Consider the following 15558-nt stretch of genomic DNA (forward strand, 5'->3'; position numbering starts at 1 on the left):
CGTACTATTAAGGGGGGTAAGGACGGGTAGCTTGACCTAGTTGAGTCTAGTGAGTTAGGTGTGGTCCACACTTGTTAAAACTAGCTCTAGGTAGCTCCTATGAATGCCTAAGATCCTTTGGAGCAAACTTTATTCACATATGATCGAGAGTTGGAAGTGAATGGAGGGTCAAATGCTGACCGGACGCTGGCCCCGGTGCGACCGGACGCTGGCCATAGGGTCCGGTCAGTTCATTTGATCAGATGTCTGTGTTCGGTGCGACCGGACGTTGGAGAGGTCAAGTGACCGGACGCTGAAAGGCAGTGTCCGGTCGACTCCAGTAAGGTTCTAGAGAAGGGAATCTGTGACCAGACGCGTCCAGTTAGTACTAACCGGACCCTGAGGGTTCAGTGTCCGGTCGAGTCCAGTAAGGTTCCAGTAAGGGTTTCATGCGACCGGACGTGTCCGGTCAGTGCTGACCGGACCCTGCCAGTGTCCGGTCAACTCATTTTTACTGGTTCGTGGGTTTAACTGACCGGAGCATCCGGTCAACATGACCGGAGCATCTAGTCACCCCATAGAAGCTCATAACGGTTCATTTTTCAGGCTGCCTTATAAATAGAAGCTCCACTCGTGTGTGGAGTCACTTTTGCTCATTCCAACAGCTGAGAAACACATTTGTGAGTGCCAAGAAGAGCAAGGTCCTAGTGAGGTGATTGAGATTTGAGAATCCAAGAGAATAGCCTCATTAGTGAATCAAGAGTAGTCAAGTGTGCATCCATCTTCTCATTAGGCTTCACGTGGTCAAGTGAGAGTTTGTGCTTGTTACTCTTGGTGATCGCCATCACCTAGACGGCTTGGTGGTGGTTGGGAGCTTGGTGATCACCCGGTGGAGCTTGTGGGTGACCCAACTCAAGTTGTGAGCGGCTTTGGGTGATTCGCCGTGATGGAGTGTCGAAGAATCAACCCATAGAGAGCACTTGATCCTTGCGCGGATCAAGGGGGAGCTACACCCTTGCGTGAGTGCTCCAACGAGGACTAGTGGGGAGTGGCGACTCTCCGATACCTCGGCAAAACATCGCCGCGTTCCCCTCTCTCTTTACTTTGAGCATTTACTTTGAGTATTTACTTTGTGCAATTCAATACTTGTCTTTACATTCATAGAATTGCCATGCTAGAGTAAGTTTGGAACATAGGTTGCAAGTCCTTTGTGCGTTAGTTTGATAGAAACACTTTTCTAGGCACAAGGGGTTAATTGGGCTATCCGTATGATTTGATTATTGAAAGAAAATTAAGAATTAGCCCAATTCACCCCCTCCCCTCTTAGGCATCTTGATCCTTTCAATTGGTATCGGAGCCTCGTGCTCACATTTTTAAGCTTAACCGCTTAGAGCAAGATGTCTCATGGGGATGGACCTCCTCCTATCTTTGAGGGAGATGACTTTCCATATTGGAAAATCCGTATGGAGGCGTACTTAGAAGCTCTAGACGTTGGTATTCTTAGAGCTGCCTCACAAGGCTTCCCTAAACCTCAAAATGCTACTAACCTACAAGGCGATGAGGTTAATTATGAAAAATGGAATGCAAAGGCTCGCAACACCATCTTTAGAGGCCTTTGCAAAGATGTGTTCAATCGTGTAAGGAACCACAAAGACGCCCATGCACTATAGTCGGACGTTTGTGCGCTCTATGAGGGAACCAAGAATGAGCATGAGGAACGCTATCATCTTGTGATTAAAAAGCTAAATTCATTTGAGATGCTTCCCAAAGAATGTGCTAATGAAATGTATTCTCGTTTAAATGTTCTTGTAGAGGAAGTCAATGGGCTTGGACTTACTCAAATGTCACCATCCGACGTTGTGAGAAAGATCTTAAGTGTCCTCCCCATTGACAAATATGGGTATATTGTGACCGTGCTACATCAAGGTGATCTTTCCGCTGCTACACCGACACAAATCTTGGGAAAGATCAATGCTCATGAGACATACATGCACATCACGCCACAAGATGGCTCATCCTCTACAAAGAAGAAAGAGAAGGATTTAGCATTCAAAGCTAGCCAAGATAAGGGCAAAGCAAGACTTGAGTATGAGAGCTCAAGTGATGAAGATGATGAAGAAAGTCTTGCTCTCATGGTGAAGAAGACCGCCAAGATGCTAAAGAAGCTAAACAAGAGTGGCATCAAGTTTGACGGCAAGAAGAAGAAGTTCTTCACTAGCTTAAGAAGAAAGCCAATCTCTGAGATAGATTGCTACAATTGTGGCAAACTTGGTCATCTAGCTCATCAATGCACAAAGCCCAAGAAAGACAAGGTCAAGAACAAGAACAAGGGCAAGAAAGATGACTTAAGCAATGAAGATGAAGATGAGAAGAAAAAGAACAAGCCATACAAGAAGAGAGATGGCAAGAAGAAGGACTTCCATAAGAAGAAGAAGAAGAGTGGAAAGGCCTACATTGTCGGTGATTGACTCACGGACATTGATTCATCAAGTGGATCATCCGATGATGATAGTGACAATGAGAAGGTGGCCGCCATTGCTATTGATCTTGCATCTTCACCGCAACCATCGCCATCATCCTCTACACACCTATGCCTTATGGCCAAGGGTGAACGCAAGGTAACTAAGAGTGATGATAGTAGTGATGATGAGCATGCTAGTGATGATGATAGCGATAGCGATAATGATGATTCACCCACATATGATGATCTTGTCAAAATACTAACAAAATACACTAAGATCATTAGAAAGAGTAGAGCTACCAATGAAAAGCTTGATGCTAAAAATGATTCACTCTTAGCTAAGTGTGATACATTGGAAAAGGCTAATGATGAGCTTAGAGAAACCAATGATGCTGTATCATCCAAACTCAAGGAGCTCAAATCTTCTAAGAAAGAGCTTAAAGATAAACATGATAAACTTGAGTGGGTGCACAATGAACTCATCACTAGCCATAACAAGCTAAAAGATGAATCCACTACTCTTAAGATTAATCATGATACTCTTGTTATTGCTCAAGAATTTCTACCAAATGAGCCACATGATGCTACTAACCATGTTGTCAAGATTGATATAGCTACTTCATGTGATGATTTATTTGATGAGAGCATTGAGCATGGATCTAGTAGCAAAGGCAAGCAAGTGGTTGAGTGCAATGACTTTGATGAGTATGCCAAGCTCAAGAGTGATAATGAGAAGCTCATGAAAGATCTTGAAGAGATGAAAAGCCACAACATCATTGTGCTAGAAACTCTTGATCATGACAAAGAGTTGATCCTTGAGAATGAGAAGCTCAAAGAAGAAAACAAGAAGCTCAAGGAAGAGAAGAAAGATGATGCTCTAAAGGAAGAAAATAAGAAACTCAAGTTAGAGAAAGAGCATCTCAAGATTGGGTTGAGCAAGTTTGCTAGAGGCAAGCACCTCCAAAGTGAGCTACTTATGAATACCGTCATGAAGATGGATAGAAGTGGCATTGGATATGTGGCAAGTATAGAGAAGAAGAAGGCTCAAACTCAACAACAACAATCAAAGCCAAAGCCAAAGCCAAAGAGATGCTTTGAGTGTGGATAAGAAGGTCATTTTGCTCATGAGTGTCAAACTCCACTGCCACAACCCTTGCCCAAGTATGCTAGACCCTTTGCTTTCAATGCTCACTACATGCTTAGAAAAGATTCTAGTAGAAAGATGAAAGTCATGTTCTTAGGACCCCCAACAAGAGTAGGTCTAAGAAGATTTGGGTGGCTAAATCACTTGTTGAGAAGGTGAAGGGCCCTCAACAAGTTTGGATTCCTAAAGTTTGAATCTCATGTGTGTAGGTGAACTACAAGACCGGTGGAAGTCATTGGGTTATTGATAGTGGTTGCACTCAACATATGACCGGTGATCCTCGTATGTTCACCTCACTAGATGAAGAGGTAGATGGGCAAGAGAAAATAACATTTGGAGATAACTCAAAGGGCAAGAGAAAATAACATTTGGAGATAACATCGCCGCGTTCCCCTCTCTCTTTACTTTGAGTATTTACTTTGTGCAATTCAATACTTGTCTTTACATTCATAGAATTTCCATGCTAGAGTAAGTTTAGAACATAGGTTGCAAGTCCTTTGTGTGTTAGTTTGATAGAAACACTTTTCTAGGCACAAGGGGTTAATTGGGCTATCCGTAGGATTTGATTATTGAAAGAAAATTTAGAATTAGCCCAATTCACCCCCCCTCTCTTGGGCATCTTGATCCTTTCAATGATTATTTCTAATACATGTATGATCCGTGCTAATTGATTTATTATTTGTCATACCATGTTATTTTCTAAGTATGTTTTGTTTATTTTGCATCTATTTTAATATATTATCTGTGCTAATTGGTTTACTCTTTTTAATTGTAGGTGATTGAACAATGGTGGGTGGTATAAAGAGGATAGCATCACTTTACTCAAAAGCGATAGCGATGCATAAAGGGCTCGATGCAGCTGAGGGATCCGGGAAGAGACCTCAGGGTAGACCCAGGGGTCGAGGGAAGGGTGGAGGCAAGACGAGGCCACCATCGCCTGTACCTTTGTCGCCGTCTAAGTTATCTTCTGCTCACTCATCCTCTGAGGAGGAGGAGGTACAGGTGGAGGAGGAGGTACAGGTGGAGGAGGAGGCAAGGGTGGAGGATGAGGAGGTAGGGGTGGAGGAGGAGACAAGGGGTACCTCTTCCTCTACTTCACCGCGTGTGTGGTTGCGAGGACCCTCGACCCTCCCGAGGCAACCGATACCTCTTGAGAGACGCCCGTTGATTTGACTCGATAGAGACAAGTAAGTAACTTTAGATGTTATCACTAAATTTTTGTTTGATATGTTCAAAATTACAATAGAAACTAATAATTTATCTTAATCACTTGGGCAGGGGTTGCAGGAAGGTCGGTGGGGGTGATCATGCACGCATGTGAATGGCATCCTTAGTCTTTTGATCAAGGAAAAGTTCCCTGGCCTGCTGCAGTTCGGTGGAACTATTGAGTCGGCCTACATGTGGGCCCACTATGCCGCCGTCCCCGATGCCCCTGATCGGGATGGTAGGGTATTCGTCGACAAGGCGCAGCATGTCAAGGCCGAGCTTTGGGTAAGTCTTTCTCGCACTACATTGCTCAATACATTGCATTAATTGGACATTCTTGAAATAATGACTGGATACATTGTGTCTATATGCATGATTTCTTTATATGTGAGGAGGGATATGAGGCCAAGGCAGATGTTGTGGCTGACAAAGCCACCAAGAAACTCATCAAGGACATGCACTATGAGGCGCGCATCCAGGCCATGCCATAGAAATTCTGGCAAGAACCATGAGGCTGACCTCGGAACAATACCTAAAGGTAAATATAGAACATTAATACTTATTTTTTCTGAGATTAATTACGCTTAATTTCATCTTCTTATATGTCATATACTTGATGACATAGGTGCCTCTATGGTGGTGCGCCCACGATCTACAGTGTTGTGCCCGGATGGTGGACAGGTGGTGCGACCCCGCGTGGGAGGAGAATCACAACGCTTGCCAGGAGTGGCGTTTGCTGATGCCGGGTGCACCACACCATCAAGGCAACCTCAACCTCTCAGAATATGCGGCTAGATGGATACTTGAATTCATTTCTTTATTCTAACGCTCAACTCTCCATAATTTCTAATCATATTGCTTTTTTTTGCAGTTAGCGGCACATGGTGGCGAGCCTTGCTCCTAGTTCATGGCATATGCTTTTTCCCACAAGGGCAAGGTGATGTCCGACGTCGCCTACAACCCGGAGGACCCGCCCTCGGCGTACAGCAACGAGTCCGTCCACAGCCGCCTCGATGGATACACATCAATGGCAAGGGCGGTCCATGGCCCAGAGTATGATCTGAGCGCCCATGACCATGATGGTGAAGTGGTCATGAGGGCGGGAGGAGGCAAGAAGCATGGCCGGTTCTGGATTGGTGATGACACAATCAACACGGCCAATACTCCCACTCTCTCCTAGATTCGAGCACGGAGCACCAATTCTAGTCCGACGATACGCCCACGGTCGGACTCTACACGGTTCAAGATGAACGCACTCTAGGTTATTTCTGTTTTATTCATTGATTTTTACATACTTTTGCATTGCATTGTAACATTGGAATGAAATATTGTAGGCTCAGCTGGAACAAGAAATGAGGCGCCGGGAGGAGCTAGAGGCGAGGATGGAGACAGAGCGGCAGAGGATGGAGGCAGAGCGGTAGAGGATGGAGTTGTAGATGTTTGAATATATGAGGGGTGTTTATGCTGCAATTGGTCAACCTCCGCCACCGATGGCAATCCCTCCCCCTCGACCTCCGCCAAATACTATTTTAGGCATTGTGAGTCGCTTTACAACCTTATAATCACCGTTTCTACAAAGATGCCCAGACACTAGAAACTTAGTGACTAATCCTATATGTTTGTTACCAACTAGTACTTAAGCAATCATACTAGAGCACAATGCAACTGAGAGACCATACATGTTGTTCAATCTTGTCTCAAACATGCAATCTCTTCTCTTTTGTGCAGCATCAATCGGCGGCATCGAATGAGCCTCATGACCCAGCGTGATCGCAGTGGAACTTATGGCCTAAGTGACTACTTGTGATTTTATTTGCATTTGCATTTGTGGATTACCTGTGACTACTTGTGACTATTTGTGGTTGTGAATGAACCTATTTGTGATTCTCAAGTTTATTTGCATTTATGTGTTGTCGATATATCTATATGAACTGCCTGTGATGCTTATTGTGAACTATTTGTGATGCATATATTGTTTATTTGAGTGGGGTACGTTATACATAACCGAACAATAAAAACAGAGAATATATGGTCGCTTTGCCGAGTGTTACACTCGACAAAGAGGCATTTTGCTGAGTGCCAAAGTAAAAACACTCGGCAAAGAGGACACGTGGCCAAAATCAGTGCATTCTGGGACTAAAATGACTTCTTTGCCAAGTGTCTACGTTGTGACACTCGGCAAAGAAGCCAACATTTGTACGTTCTGGGTCTGTCTTTGCCGAGTGTCTAGTATTTGACACTCGACAAAGATGACAGATTTGTCGAGTGCCTGGGATTTGACACTCGGCAAATAAGACATGTTTGCCGAGTGTCAGATATGGGACACTCGGCAAAGAATTCAAGTTTGCCGAGTGTCAGGTCCGAAACACTCAGCAAACGTGCCGTGACCGTCTCCGTTGTCGTCGCGTTACTTTTTTTCGCCGAGCGTCGGTTTCAACTCTCGGCAAAGTGTTTGCCGAGTGCCCGATAGAAAACACTCGGCAATGAGACGTTCGCCGACACTGTAGATATCGTGTGCTGTTTGCCGAGTGTTACACTCGGTAAATCTTTTGTCGAGTGTTTTTTGGTACCAAGTTTTCATATGATTTCACCCGGTTTTGTGCTGATTGTCTCTGCCGTGCAACAAGAAGGCCAAGGTATACGTAGTTGCGGACTTGTAGCACGGTGCCCTCCCATGCTGCGCCATTTCTTTTGAAGATGCAGCTTGTATCCGTCAGGGGTCAAGCTCAAGTTATGATGTACTCCGCCGCTTAAGCAATCTGCTGACGAGCTCGTTGTTGCTGAGCGCGAGCCCGCGTTGTATCACCGAACTTGAAACAAGCACCTATGTATCATGTTACGTGCCACTCTTGCTAGCCAGTCGGCCAGTGGGCAGAGCGTCTGCAATTTTGGACTCGGTTTCTACGATCTCACCACAAATCTTGCAAGCCCTTGCGTCGCATGCACCCCATCCCCATCCTCATTCAGACGATGAGCTCTGCTCTATAAATCAAGGCCGATGAAGGGAACTGCCCGCCAGTATGGGTAGGACTGCAACAAGAACGTCGACGTGTTTGATGCATCATGGCTCGCATCAACGCTTATTCCCTAGTGCTGCTGCTCTTTTGCTACGTTTTGTCAGGTGCAGCTGAAGCGGCGTACAATGTCACCAGTTTCGGAGCAAAGCCCGACGTCCGGCGCGTTCGCCAGTGCCTGGTCCGCCGCTTTCCGGTCACAGGAGCCGGCGACCGTGCACGTGACGAACGGGCACTTCCTGCTCAGCCGTGCGGCCTTCATTGGCCCATGCTCCAGTAGGGTGACGCTTCAGGTCGATGGTACGCTTGTTGCGCCATCAGGCTACACCAGCGGCGGGGACGATGGCTGGATTGTGTTCGACCACGTCGACGGCCTCACCGTGTCTGGCGGCACCGTCGACGGCCGCGGCGAGGCACTGTGGGCGTGCAAGGCTGCCAGACACGGCGGGTGCCCCAGTGGAGCAACAGTGAGTTGCCATATCACATCACATGCATCTTATTCTTGCAAGTGCATGCTGAAGTGCAAACATGCATGACACCACAAATATAAAGTGTTCCTCTTGATCGACTTGGTGCGTCGCCAGTCGCTGAAGGTGCTGAACTCGAGGGACGTGGTGATCTTCGGCCTGACCTCGGTCGACAGCAAGCTGTACCACGTTGTGATCGACGGCTGCGAGGGCGTCATGGTGCAAGACGTATAGATCGTCGCGCCGGGAAGCAGCCCCAACACGGACGGGATCCACGTGCAGGCCTCGTCCTAGGTCACGGTCACCTGGACCAGCCACTACACCACAACACCATATCACCGTCAGATATCTGACGCTAAAACTTTTTTTTATCGATGGATGATCTGACGCTAAAGATAGCTCACGGACCATCTGACGCTAAATCCACATTTAGCGATTCAATGTCTGTCGCTATAGGTATTCATTTTTAACGTTTAACGGTCTGTCGCTAATATCATGTACACTGTCAGTCAGTCTGACGCCAAAAATAAATGGGCCGCACCTAGCTCACGCACCCACTTCTCGCGCGCCCAGCTCCCACGCAAAAATTGGCCTGGCCCACAAGTCCAAAACCCTAGACCCTTCTGTTCCCCCAAATCCCAAATCCAGGAGCGGTGACCTGCCCGCGCCGCCGCCCTCTCCCACCAAATCGCGCCCGCCCGCCCCAAATCTCTTGCCCGCCACCGCTCAGATCCCTCCCAAATCCTAGCCCGCCCCGTCCCCTGCCGCTCGCAATCTCCTACCCACTGCTGTCCTCCCTCCCGAATCCCAGCCTTCCGCTCGCTCGCCTCGCTGCGCCCCCAAGCTCCCGCTCGCCCGCCCTCTCTGTTCGGTTTGGGAGGGAGCTGAGCGGTGGTGCGCTTGGGATGCGTAGGCGTGGGCTCGAGATGCATCAGCGGCTCGGGTCTGAGATGCGGCAGCGGCGCGGATCCGAGCAGCGGCAGCCGGCGGAGGTCCGGGATGCGGCGGCTGCAGTTTCCACAAGGGCCAAGGAGGCAGCAGCGGCGTGGCTCGGGAGGCGTGCAGCCACGAGATGCGGCAGCGATGCCGGTCCGTGATCTCGCAGCGGCGCCGGTTCGAGATGCGGCAGCGGCGCGGGCCACGCGCTCGCCGACGTGGATGGCGGAGCTGACGCTCCCCGCTGCGGAGCTCAGGCGGCTGCGGCACACCACTATCAGGATCAAGTCCAAGACCAAGGTGGGCGGGGCCGGGCTCACGCGTGAGGTCATGGAGAAGATTAAGGAGAAATGGAAGACGGAGGAGGTGGTCAGGGTCAAGGTCTCCGGCACGCCGGCGCTCAATATGCGCCTCTTCCATGAAATACTCGAGGTTCATTCTGATTCTGCAACAATTGTACCCTTTTATCAACCTATCTTGTATATTGGTTGTTCTGTAGAAAATTGTACCGATAGATACTTGAAAGTATATGACAACTTGTTCTACTTGCATAGTCATAGCCTGCATTGTTACCTAGGCAGTCTATAATTACTGTGGTGTGGTTTTATCATTTCTTTGATAGTACACAATAGGATTGTACACCTTTGCACACTAAGAAGGAGAAGAACATGTTAATGTGTCTTGAAACAAATCCAGAACTGATTTACTATTGTCTGTATAATTTGCAACAAATGCTAAGCAGTGAACTAGAATCATGAGTCTACTCTACCTATTTATTTGTCTGAACTTCTCTATGCTATCTGTTACTCTGTTAGCTCCATCAGCCCAAGGCCTAAACTGCTCCCTGTTGAAATCTGTGTTTGTCACTAAGTTGTACCCAATTGTTCATTAGTTTCCCTGAGTTAGGTTGTTGAAGTAGAATACCACATAGCTCGTAACTCAGTTACTCTCAGCGAGGGACAGGATACCAATCAGTTGCATCTTGTCAGTGCTTGAAAACTCTATACAATTGATGTTTATTCGGTGTGAGAGGATGGCTGAAGATATTAAAGTAAGCAAAGAAAGTGTCTCTTGTTAGATTTGTACAATTTGGGTAGCATATGTAAATATTTGTATCCTAGTTAGAAATGTTAATTGATCACTAGCAACAGCACAATACAGATTCGAAGTCCTTCTAGGTTTTCTTTTGCAACTGTCATTTTCATCCATTTTCTGCAGCTTGAAGTTTGTATTTTATTTCTTAGTCTTACTAAATGAGCATTAATGCTACCTATGTACTGATTTGGGCTCTTGATCAATAAAAAATGTTGGCTGATTTTGCATGAAAAATTCATAGTTTCTATGAAAGATTAAATCTATGAGAGTTGTGGTCCTGTGGAACATAGATTACGAACCAAAATGTTAATGTTTACATTTGGCTCCCTGTTATAGAGAACAATCTGCTACCGCTGTTTTTCTTTTCACTTATCCATTTGTTCAAGTTTTTAGGTAGGTCTTGTAGTGAACTAATGATTCATAGCTAATGTTTTTTTTTTCAATCCACATCAGAAATTAACAGGTGGCGTGATGCTTTCAAGGAACAAAGAATTTATAGTCTTCTACAGAGGGAAGGATTTCTTGTCCTCAGAGTGGAAGCTCACTTGTAAGTGACCAAGTTTGAATAGTCTAAGTTCACTTCGTTAGATTCTATCTTATCTTTTGGAAACATTTTTTTTATATGTGCCTCATGATGTCCAAAATACGTCAAGAACTTATATTTTCCCCCAAAATATGGTAGAGTGCAGATGCATAATTTTAGTATGACAAGTAGTTTAGGGCGTGTTCTTTTCTCTTGTTGGTGTCTCTTGTTGGGTTTTCAATCTAGGCCCCCAACTGGCTTGGGACTAAAAGGTTTTGTTGTTGTTGTCATAAGTAATATAGGGTCATGTTGCATCTAAACTTGTGTGGCTAAATTCTTGTATGCATTGTATCACTAGAAGATGCAAGTTATATGATTTGAATCAAACCAATTTCACTTTATTTATGTACAGGCACAGAAAAAGATGGAGAAAGCTGAAAGGGTACTAGGAAAGGTTGAGACAGCCCTGAGGCCAACTGAAGATTCCAGACCTGAAACAATAACAGATGAAGAGAGGTTCATGTTTCGGAAACTTGGTCTAAGGATGAACGCATTTCTGCTCCTCGGTAATTCTGTCTTTTTCTTTTTTGTGTTGGACTTTTGCACAGTTACTGGGAAACAGTCACTGGACACATATGTCCTATTACATTTTTAGTCTATTGCTACCTCAGATCGCCTCTCTTCAACCTTCATTTTTTTATTCTTAGTTGCTGATGAACAAAGATATTGAGTTGCATAGATGTTGCACGCATTGAGGTATGCACGTTTTATGAAGATGTAGGTCACATATAAAACAATTGTAGCACCTAATAAAATGTAGACTTCTCGGTTCCTAAAATAGCAGTTAGAAACGAGTGGAGGTAGTAAGCCAATTACAGTGAATGTAAGCTCGATTGACTTCTTAGATATCTTAAATTTCTTATGCTAAATTACTGTCTTTAGTGTTGGGCCTCCAAACAATGTCACTACCTCTGAAATTTTTACTGCATATGTGCATTAGTAACTAAGATATAAGTTGATTCGTAGTAGCTGCTGCAGCTATCAGTCAAGCGATATTTGGAAGGCAATTACTACATTCTGTCAGAGATAATGGAATAGATACAACTATGACCTGTAGCTAAAATAAGAAACCTGCAGTAGGAGAAATGAAAATTACCGCTAGGTTTTTTCTCCTAAGTGGTTGGAAACAGGGGCAGAGCTCAGTGGAGGCCATACTGGGCTCCGGCCCCTGCTTGCCTGCGACCAAACTGAAGGCCTAGCTGAGCCTGTGACCAAACTCTGCAGGGGCTAGCTATATCTCCCAGCTATCAGCTTGATAGGATTAGTAGATACTAAAAGCCTGTCACACAAGGAGTTGCATACCGTACATGTTGGAGGCAATGAATCATACGTAGTCTGTCACCATGCATGCCTACCTAGCCTTTTGTACTTAGTAGGAAATTACAGTTCTCAAGTGCAGACTCTTATAAAAAATACAGTAAGTGTGCAAGTAACCTGCAGTAAGTGAACCTTTTGTTTTTTTCTCAAGTAACCTGCAGTAAGTAACCTGCACACTTGCTGCAGTAAAAAATACATTAAGTGTGCAAGTGAACCTTTTGTTTTTCTTTGTTTTTCTCAAGCGCATGCCTACCATGCCTTTTCTTTGTTTTTCTCAAGTGCAAGTAACAGTTAGTTCTGAACTTCAGTTTACATATGGTCATCTGTGGCTTCAATGAATCAGCATGGATTTTTTTCCTTTTAATGTGATGGTAGTAACTGAATATAGCTAGCCATTCAGTCATCGTGTGCACTGCTCTCTTGTGTATTGTACCATGTTAAGTGTCTTTCCCCAATCATCTCCTGTGTATTGTATCAAGTGTTGGTAATTGGTTTACTTGTATCAAGTTGAGTTCTCATTTTTGATGCAGGAGCTGAGTGAGATGAAGGACGAGGCCACCATTGATCTTCTGCAAGCCGGAGCTCATAAGGCAAGAATCTTATTTCTTCCTCTTCTCTGCAAGCCCGAGCCCGAGCTTGTAAGCCCGAGCTCTGCAATATGGCATGTTGTTCCAACGCTGGATGCCTCTCTTTTGCTAGTTAAAAAATTAAGCTTGTTTTTTCATGAGATGGTCTGGAGAAAAATTTAAGCTTTCCTCATAACAGCTCTAGGTTGTTAGCTTATGACAACCCCTGACTTTTATTTTAGAGCATATATGAAGCTTCACTGTGAAATATTAGTGGCTCTGAAAAAGTCTCCTGCCGACTGTGGATCTGCATCTCAAATTTTATATTCACTCTAGAATCTCATATGAAGTGATAGTTGGTGCTGCTATCTTTAATAAATGGACTGCATCACTGTGTGCGTGGTAGTTTTGTTTCTTTAAAATTTTAGCAAGAACAAGATTACAGATGCATGCAAATATCTATGACAACGGAAAGTAGCATCAGCCACTAAGATCATTAAAAATTTGCTTGTGGGATTGTCGGCTTTGATATATAGTGTCATTTCAGCTCCTAGTATCTGTACTATGTTTTGCTTGTGGGATGCTAAATTGAATTACCTTTGGACAAAGAATCATACATTCTGTAAATTGTTTGTAAGCCATTGCTTTTGGTTTCCACTTGCCTAATTACATGGTTATTATATTTTTCAAGAAGTGTTGGGCACAAGAGTTTCTGGAAAATGGTTCACACATAACCAGATGGAGTGTTGGCAAGCCATTCATGTAATCTTTTGGTGCCTGACTTTGTTGGATGGTTCAAACGGTGTGCAAGACAAGTTATATGTTATATAAGTATTGACCTCTATGATGTGTTGTATGTGTTTCTATATCTTTATGTGATGGACATTAAGCTTGAATGTGGATTTGATATGTGCTAAATGTTTTTTCTAATTGTTTTTTTTTTGTATATTTATAGCGTCCTGTTGAACCATCTGTCGCTATAAATACATGGGCTATTGGATGGTCTGTCGATATATGCTTGGTAACAGAGCATCTGTCGCTAAAAACTAGCAATGGACTATCTGTCGCTAAAAAAATTCAGGCCAACGGACTGTCTGACGCTAAAAGTACTGTCTGACGCTAAAAATTTTTAGCGTCAGGACTTACAGCGTCTGTAGAAGTCTGATGCTATAACTTTTTAGCGTCAGATTGTCTGTCGCTGTAGCCACTTTTAGCGTCAAACCGTCCATCGCTAATCTTGGTGTTGTGGTGTAGTGAGCATCCAGACCGGGGACGAGTGCGTCTCCGTCGGCCTCGGCACCACCAACCTGCGCGTGGAGCACGTCAGCTGCAGCCCGGGCCATGGCATAAGGTACGTAGTGGACTGAGCACACTGTCGTCGTCGTCGTCACATGTGTGATGGTTTGGGTCTGGTGGCGTCCAGCATAGGGAGCCTGGGGAAGGGAGAGCGGTGTGGAGAACGTGACGGTGACGGGGGCCGCCTTCGTCGGCACCGAGAACGGGCTGTGGATCAAGACGTGGGCGCGGGCCAAGGTGGAGGGCGCGTACGTGCGCGGCGTCGTCTTCGAGCACGCGCTCATGCACGACATGCGCAACCCCATCATCATCGACCAAAGCTACTGCCCCAACCACGGCGGCGGCGCGGGCTGCCCCCATCAGGTTCGCAGGTTCGCGCGCGCGTGCGGCACAGACATGCATGCATGGACACAAAAGCAGTTCGATCGAGCAGCTCGCAGGCATGACTCGTATGTATAGCTGCTTAGATTAGAATTTTGTTTTGCTTGCGTCACCGGTGCAGAGCTCGGCCGTGAAGATCAGCGACGTGAGGTACACGGACATCCAGGGGACGTCGGCGTCCAAGGTGGCGGTGAAGTTCGACTGCAGTGCGAGCAACCCGTGCAGCGGGATCGGCCTCAAGGACATCAAGCTCACCTTGGACGGCGGAAAGCCGGCAGAGGCGACCTGCCAGCACGCGGACGGCAGGGCTTCCGGCGAAGTCGAGCCTCCAAGTTGCCTGTAACGCATTACAGATTAAGGGCTCGTTTGGTTAATTCCCAATCCAAAGGGATCAATCGTGATCCGTTTGAACTGGGGATTAACCGAACAAGCACTAAATGGTGTGGCGTGGACACTTATTATGTGCTCCATTCTGCTGTAATAACAGTTGGTCCGTGTTCAACTGTGTAACTAATATTGGGTCATCAGTGGGAGAATAGAACCAATAATCTCAACTAGCCCATTGCCCCATACCATCTTCTATCTACTCTTATATCTTAGTATAACTGAGAAAAAGAAACCCCTTAAAAGCCAAAATATGATCGGGGAGTTCAAGATGGAACAAGAAAATCACATGCAAGCAAAGAGGATCAAATTCGATAGCAAAATATGAGCAAAAGGGGCTAATCCTAGAAATTGCAGCAGAAACAGACTTACAGCCGGGTTTCCATACTAGTTAAGCCGGTTTTTTTTTGTACTTTGTCAAAATGTGTAACAGGCTCCACCATTGCGTTCCTATCACAAGTCTATCGAAAAGCATATATAGATAGTTCAGTTTGGAGTCTAGATGGAGAAAATGCGATTTCGGAAAAATCATCCATTAGAAGCAAGCTTAGTCGGTTCCCTAAACCAGCTAAGCTAGTCTTGTACACTTCCTTAAATTGAAGAATAAACTTCATCATTGCGTTAAGTTAAGTCGATCAAAAAATATATAGATCACCCAATGTAGATTTCGAATGAAGAAATTACGCTCTCGAGAAGTGTTTCTACCAACGAGCCAATACCAATTCAGTA

The 15558-nt window shown here is 45.4% G+C and overlaps 1 protein-coding gene and 1 pseudogene across 3 annotated transcripts; both read left to right on the plus strand.

Annotated features, from left to right (window-relative positions):
* The first annotated feature begins 7853 nt into the window (after positions 1-7853).
* Positions 7854-15002, plus strand: LOC136450144 (polygalacturonase-like; annotated as a pseudogene).
* Positions 8916-13714, plus strand: LOC136450146 (CRM-domain containing factor CFM3, chloroplastic/mitochondrial-like). 3 transcript variants are annotated; one of them, XM_066450487.1, is made up of 5 exons: positions 8916-9639; positions 10756-10849; positions 11238-11391; positions 12733-12792; positions 13460-13714. In XM_066450487.1, exons 1-3 carry the CDS (start codon positions 9271-9273, stop codon positions 11261-11263), a joined length of 489 nt encoding a protein of 162 aa, XP_066306584.1. In that variant the 5' UTR covers positions 8916-9270; the 3' UTR covers positions 11264-11391; positions 12733-12792; positions 13460-13714. The 3 variants fall into 3 exon arrangements, with proteins under 3 accessions (XP_066306584.1, XP_066306583.1, XP_066306582.1); XM_066450486.1 differs by having other exon boundaries at positions 13463-13714; XM_066450485.1 differs by having other exon boundaries at positions 12733-13714.
* Positions 15003-15558: the final 556 nt, after the last annotated feature.

This window comes from Miscanthus floridulus, chromosome 5, assembly GCF_019320115.1.
Source record: "Miscanthus floridulus cultivar M001 chromosome 5, ASM1932011v1, whole genome shotgun sequence".
NCBI lineage: Eukaryota > Viridiplantae > Streptophyta > Magnoliopsida > Poales > Poaceae > Miscanthus > Miscanthus floridulus.

Coding starts and splice junctions, on each gene's coding strand:
- LOC136450146 (XM_066450485.1), top strand. CDS start 9,271: ATGCGGCGGCTGCAGTTTCCACAAGGGCCAAGGAGGCAGCAGCGGCGT. Junction 9,640..10,755: donor TCTTCCATGAAATACTCGAG/GTTCATTCTGAT, acceptor AATCCACATCAG/AAATTAACAGGTGGCGTGAT. Junction 10,850..11,237: donor CTCAGAGTGGAAGCTCACTT/GTAAGTGACCAA, acceptor ATTTATGTACAG/GCACAGAAAAAGATGGAGAA.